General features: G+C 40.4%; 1 protein-coding gene across 1 annotated transcript; it reads right to left on the minus strand.

Moving 5' to 3' along the window:
* Window positions 1–225: 225 nt before the first annotated feature.
* On the minus strand, window positions 226–5,152 carry LOC128863037 (serine-rich adhesin for platelets-like). Its single transcript, XM_054101931.1, has 7 exons — window positions 4,772–5,152; window positions 4,507–4,671; window positions 3,303–3,678; window positions 2,995–3,230; window positions 2,769–2,930; window positions 2,092–2,697; window positions 226–807 (listed from the first exon to the last, which is right to left on the minus strand). The coding sequence occupies exons 1-7, from the start codon at window positions 5,049–5,051 to the stop codon at window positions 395–397; spliced, it is 2,238 nt and encodes a 745-aa protein (XP_053957906.1). The 5' UTR covers window positions 5,052–5,152; the 3' UTR covers window positions 226–394.
* Between the last annotated feature and the right edge of the window lie 1,707 nt (window positions 5,153–6,859).

Below are 6,859 nucleotides of genomic sequence, written 5' to 3' on the forward strand. Positions count from 1 at the left end.
AATGTTTCATATAATATTAGTTTAGCTCATGAGCGATGCTACGACTACTAGCATGCGGGTCAATTAAGATTACATCTGTGATTTTATCGACATTTACATACATAAAATGTTATTTTTTACTTTTTGTTTATTGGCTGATTTTAAGTCTCCAAAACCAATTTGTCCACTGAGGGGCAATCGGAAGAAGAAAATAAATAAATAATAAGTCACTTGCAAATGTTTTGGAAAAGCGACACAAATGGTATTTATTGCTAAAATTCTTAAAAGCCAACCCAATACAAATTTTAATATTTTCTACCTTTAACGTTGATTTATCTTGAAAAATATATTGAAAACGTTGATAAATAATTTTCTTATTAATTCATTTTATTAATTCTGCTTCTCTTTCTTTCAATCACAGCAGCGGTATGTCGTCATTCTCAGTTTCAGCGAATGACGACTGCTCATCAGTGGCTGCTTGCCTCTCCGGCTTGACTCTCTTTAAGCCGGGTAATGAAAGTTTCAATCGATTGCTTGTGGAGCTCCCACTAGCTGCGCTGCTGCCATTTTGCGTCGCTTCTTCGTGTTGAAAGTTCGCAATTATCGAGTTACTGTCTTCCGCGCCTCCCTCATTCTGGTCTTTTTTTAATATTTTCCTCAACCAAATGGCCTTTAGTGGTTCCCTTTGTCGATATACTGTCGCCACGACGATGGCGGTAAGTAGTAGGCCAAATATGAAGAACAGCACCATTGATCCACGCTGATTATCCTGAGGCTTTGGGTGCCATTCCCAAGTGTGCTTTGTGACATTGGTTTGTGATTGATTTTCTGCAATAAATTTTAATAGATGAATTTCGATATTCATAAAAACTCAATTGTCATTCCTAAAAAGTTTGTAATCGGCATACACCATAAGCCATTTGCTGTGACAGTACGTTGATAAAGTCTGAACATGCGATGCTTGGATTTTTTCTATGAAATTCAACAACTATGCAGGCTACGTCGTGTCGTCAGTAGGAAGAGAAGGAGGCAATAGAATTTGAAGGGACAAAGCAAAGAACAGATGAATGGTGATTGAAAGGTGATGCAGATCATTGACAGCAATTATTTGTGGCATGTTCATTTTCTTTTCGGACTTAGCACTACAGTCTTAGACAAACTTAGTCATGGAGTGCTACTTAGTTGAACAACTCGTAAGAGTTATTAAAACGTTGGAGATACAATATTTTTAATATCAAAATATTAGGGACATATTTGTGTATTAGTTCCAGGACACTGCGTTGTTCAAGGGAATGAAATAGCCGATGAATTGGCCAACTGCCTTTCAGCGATTATCCCACATGGACCAGAGCCCGTAATCGGAATCAGTTCTAGGAGAATTATGAATTAGATCAGCAATTATGTACGCAATTTACATAAACAGCGATGGCCCAGTCTAGAATGATCCAGCAGAACAGAATAGAAAACTGTCGAACTTCCTTTTAAAACTTGGTACAAAAGAGGTTCGGTTCATGGTCGACATTAGTACAAGACACAATCCATGCGTTCAGCTTATAACCATTGAAATCATTAAGAACCCGTTTTGCCTGTCTTGCTTTGAGTAGGCAGATATCACTGAGGATTTTCGCTGTGAGCGTCCTGCCTTTGCTAGAGCAATGCTGCGAATTTTGGGATCCGATGTCATAAGAACGAGCAAAATTCGTTCTCTCAAACTGAAGGATATTTTAAGATTTGCCAAAGAATCTGGAAAATTCTCACAAGTTTAGCTACCCCTATGCCTCTATTCCATCCTATCTTTTCCCCTTTGTTACTTCTCTCCCTTCCTCCTTGACTATCTCCCTTTTCACTATCCAAAGCTTTGAATACAATGGGCTTTTTAGCCTGAGTGTTTTAAGAGTTACCAGTTAGGGTCAGCAGAGTGCTTACTTGATCTCAAAATTTTTAAAAGTCAATTTCGTCTGGTGTGGAAACCGTGAATTTTCAAGTTTCGTAGCCACATCATCGAAGAAAAGTAGGGGTTCAAGTGAAGAAAAGTCATCACACCTATTCTGCTCCTGACGTTTGCCTAGCATAATTTTAAAAGTGATTCAAATATGTTTTCTCTATACTCACTTTCTTTTCGTGGTACTTCCATGGTATCGCCAGTGGCAGTCTTCCGATCAGTGACTGCTCTAACGGTTGTCTCGGATATTGGCTGTGGGTAGGACCGAGTTTTTGTTGTGGGCAGACCTGTGGTTGAGGTTGTTGCACGTTTTGTGGAAGTTGTTATTGGTATAGAAGTTGTTGTAGGTATTGTAATTTTTGTTGTTGTTGTTGTTGGCGTTGTCCGTCTTGTGGACGTTGTTTTTGGTGTTGTGCGTTTAGTTGTAGCAATTGTGGGTTTACGAGTTGTTGTTGTAGTAGTTGTAGTTGTAGATGTTGTTGGTTTACGGGTTGTTGTTGTAGTTGTAGTTGCAGCAGTAGCTGTATTGCGTACGGTTGTAGGCTTACGCGTAGTTGTTGTCGTTGTTGTTGTGGTCGTGACTGTAGTTGTTGTAATTTTTGCGGTCGTCGGCTTCCTGGTTATCATCTTTGTTGTTGCTATTGAAGTGGTTGTTATACTTGGAGTTGTAACGGTACTTTTCTTCGTTGTAGGCGGGGTTGTGCTCACCTCCAAAGCCTTCATTGTGGTGGCTATTGGTGCAAATAATGTTGATAGCTGATCATTGTTGGGCGCATCTATTGGTGACCAGGAGGAGTTAGTATATTTTGCTGGCGAATTCTCTTTCTCTACCTTCTTCAAAACTTACCTAAACACACTTTGATATAATCCGGGCAGCAGTCATCATCCGCAATACAGCTGTCGTGGCAGCTGCAGAGGCCAATCAAACGATCCACGTCGCGCATTATGCCGATATTCGCCTTTTGACCGCAACGCGACACGCATGATAAGGTGTCAAAGAGTGACTCCTCTAAAAAAAAGGCAAGAAGTAAAACAATGTATATTTTTATATTGGAAACTTCCAAAAAGCCAACCTGTTGTCGTGACCTCAACCTCAGCCGAGTCATCCGGCTCCTCATCACGGTTATCCAAAGACTTGCACTCGGTTCCTGACATTATTTTAACATCGTCTATTGCAATGTCACTTAGATGGTTCTTGGCGCCATCCGCAACAAAAACTATCTGAAAATCATCTTCCATTTCATCGATGCTGAAGTGTGCCTCATTCCAGTTGTTATTCTGATTTCCCGATTTGCTGAATTTCACATAGCTGAAGAAAACCAAAATTTTAAACAGTCAGCAAAGAAATTTCAAAATCAATAACCAGTGACTTATCACTTACTTCTCTTTATCTTCAATAACCTCTGTCAGCATCTTCGTCACCGGTTTTACGTAGACATTCAAATTACCCACTCCAGCGCCATACATGAAATAGTAGAACTGAAAGCAACATGCCGTCTTTAGGCTCATATCACGTCCGTAAATGGGCGAAGTGAGGGCAGATGGCGTTGAAGTGGCACCGAAGCTTTCCATCAGCATATAATGTCCACCACTTGCTTTCATTGTGGTGTGATCGTGTTGAGGTCCAGTATGGAAGGAGGTGAATACATTGGCGGCCATGGCGCGTCGCCATTTGAAACCCTCCGATGTGTCCACCACCCAACCACAGATGTCACTGGACTCAAAATCGCATTCGGGGCTCACTTTGCTGGATCGCTCTGTAGAGATGGAAAAGAAAGTAAAAATTATTGTATATACTGTTTAGTTATATTAGTTATAATTGATGGTAATCTAACACTCCATACGCGCAACCAAAAAGTCATTGAGGAGCTACCAGAGCTGCTGTAACCTCAGCAAAGTACCGGTCACGTTGCAAGCACACGGTCTTAGCTTTTAGTCTTGATATTAGAATTACACTAATTTGTAAGTTCAGTTGCAAAATATCACACAAGCAATAAAGACCGGTCTCGTCCGGAACCTTGTTTTTTTGTTAGCCACCGTAGCCGGATTGGTTGGCATACACTTTGTTGGATCTTTGGTAGAGCTCCGTCCTGCCTTTTTATGCCGCTTCCGAAATACAGATACTGTTTTATGAAGAGCTTTTTCACGTGGAGTTCGGAGGTGCTCGAGGAATCTTCTAATATTAAAAAAATAATCGAATTTCGTGGTCGTCCTTAAGGGCCACTGTACGCGAATATGCATGGTGTGAGACTCGGCATTACTTCGAGTCCCTTTGCCTGAGCTATACAAAGAATGAGGTGGAATCATCTTATCACCTTCTCCTTAGCTGCCCGGTTCTCGCGGCATCTCTTAAGCATCTTGGCTCTAATTTCTTTCCTACTTTCCAGATGATATAGCAAGCTGATGAACTTTGTGAACAGCATGAACCGTAGCTCAGTCTCCATACGGTCGTCATCTGCAAAATCTCCCTTTCCTCCTCCCCCCTGCTGACCGTTCTATGATGCCCTCTCTCTGGCCAACCATTTCAACTTAACCTAATGCCCGTATTTAGGAACGAGCTTACAAATATGCGTGGCTTAACTTACTCCGACAACCACCCTGTGGACGATCCCAATCCGAGCCATTGCAGTAGGCATAACGATTACCAATCAAATCATAGCCCTCCGAACAGTAGACGCCGATGTGAAACTGGTCTATGTATTGTATTCTGCCATTTTCAGGATTCTGCGAGGGAATGATGCATCCAGATTCTGAAAAAGAAAATAGTAGTTATTGCCACAGTTTTAGACCCCAGGTATTCCAGGGTATTCCAGTATAAAAGTCAAAAACCACAAAATTGCCCGCACTCACTTGCACATACGGGTCGGTCGCCATTCCATTTGCCCTGATTGCACTGCGTTCGTCTGTCACCAATGAGTTTGAAACCAAAATTGCAATAATGCTGCAACAACATATTGCGACGTTTCGCAACTGAGAATCCATTTGCCAGCAGTCCTGGGTCTTCACAAGGGATGCGTATTCGCTCGGGAAAATTACGACGATGAAATTCACCATCCGCTTTGTAGATCCAGTGGAAGAGTAGACAAAGTGTAATTAAAACTTGCAACTGCAGCGGATATTTTAGAGACATTTTGCTGATATTTTGTTATTTTTTTTATTTCTTGGTTGTATTGATTTTGGCGAAATTTAAGTGCTTCCTATTTGGAAAAAAATCGGTTGTTTCCTCGCAGCATCCGCAACGCGCACTGATAGGCGGTAGCGTTTGCAAAGTAAGGCTGACGATTAGTCGGTGAAACTCAATGGATACACACACACATACATACACACAAACACACATACATTTGAATTGACAGCTCTTACAACTGATAAGCGACAAGGGGCGCTAAGGCATAACGGCTTGAGTTAAGTCAGTTCAGAAGTAAAAAATAAAATCACATGGAGCAAAATTAAAATAACTAAGGGAAAGAAAAAAAAAAAAACAATGAATAAAATGAGAAAAACAATGGTTTTATCGTTACTCTTGCTTCTATGTACAAAAATACAATATAGTTTAAAAGTAGATACATGCCCAGTAGGAAATTTTACTAGTTACAATGGATTTAGCCCTGTAAAGAAATAAAGGGAAACTTTAGCAACAAAGACATAATTCAAGAAATACACTTAAGGGTAGGACCAAGAAAAGCTAAGGCACATTGAGCAGGTAGTAGCAGCAGAGAAAAAAGAATAAGAAGAATATTGGTTTTTACTTTTGACCCCAGAAATATCAAAATCAATTAAGGGTAATTTAAATTAAATTTTCAATTTAGATACCAAATAAAGAGAAAAAAGTAAAGCAGCCCCTCTACCGTCACTACCTGTTCACTAAGACGTCTTCTTTTTTTTTGTGGTTTTTTTGGCGGTGAAGTTGAGTTAAAAATGTCTTCGCACCATGAAGTAACCCTCGTTACAACTTGTTTGGTGACTACACTTAAAACATCGCTCCTCTTCCCTTGGAATTTTCCCTCAATAAGACTTGGGTAGGATCTTTATGTACTCAGCGAATATTTCTTGTAAGACAAGACGATGCTTCCACTTCTAATATGTGAAAAATAGACGGGAAAAGAAAGAGCCAATACAAAACCCAGGCAGACTTCGTAATATTATTTTCAAAAATGATAAATATAGGCGCTCTAAAGGAGCTCTCCCTTGGCGGCCGCCTAAGCCGAATGAGTTGATGCGTGAATACCATTCGGAATTCTGAGTGAACGTAGGTTCGAATCGCGGTGAAAGACCAAAATTAAGAAACAGTTTTTTTCTAATAGCGGTCGCCCTCGGCAGGTAACGGCAAACCTCTGAGGGTATTTCTGCCATGAAAAAGCTCCTCATGAAAAAACATATCTGCCGTTTGGAGTCAGCTTGAAACTGTAGGTCCCTCCATTTGTGGAACAACATCAAGACGCACACTACAAATCGGAGGAGGAGCGCGGCCACACACCCAATTATATATGCAGCTAAAATATACAGCTGATGGGCTAACGTCACTTCGGATATGTTTAACAAGATTGTGCTTGTGTTAGTGATATACGCAAAAAAATCAACCAATGACACTTCGTTGCCGTCTGAACAACGACGAGTGTGAGAATGCGAGTGAAATGAACGTGCAAAATTCGGCTGCCGAATCTCGCAAGTGTCGTGGTAGCCAAAGCTCCTCTCACAATTTTATTTTTTAGCAAATAAATAGCAAACCTGGTAATCTAACATTCTTGACACTCTCTAGATTTTATTCACTATGAGTGTGATATAAATAATAATTTTCTGATGAAAACGGTCTACAACGAAATGTAAAATTCGCGGAAAGCCGTCATTCGAAAAAAGATAAGGAAATTTCTATGCACGTTTCATTCCGCACAACTTAACTGAGGACCAAAAATTGCTCAGAATTCAACATTCGAAAGACCT

This window comes from Anastrepha ludens, chromosome 5, assembly GCF_028408465.1.
Source record: "Anastrepha ludens isolate Willacy chromosome 5, idAnaLude1.1, whole genome shotgun sequence".
Lineage (NCBI taxonomy): Eukaryota > Metazoa > Arthropoda > Insecta > Diptera > Tephritidae > Anastrepha > Anastrepha ludens.

Excerpts from the sequence above, each read along its gene's own strand:
- LOC128863037 (XM_054101931.1), bottom strand. The coding sequence starts at position 5,051 with ATGTCTCTAAAATATCCGCTGCAGTTGCAAGTTTTAATTACACTTTGT. Across the intron at positions 4,672-4,771 it reads CGACCGACCCGTATGTGCAA|AATCTGGATGCATCATTCCC; the intron begins GTGAGTGCGGGC and ends TTTCTTTTTCAG. Across the intron at positions 2,698-2,768 it reads TTATATCAAAGTGTGTTTAG|ATGCGCCCAACAATGATCAG; the intron begins GTAAGTTTTGAA and ends GGTCACCAATAG.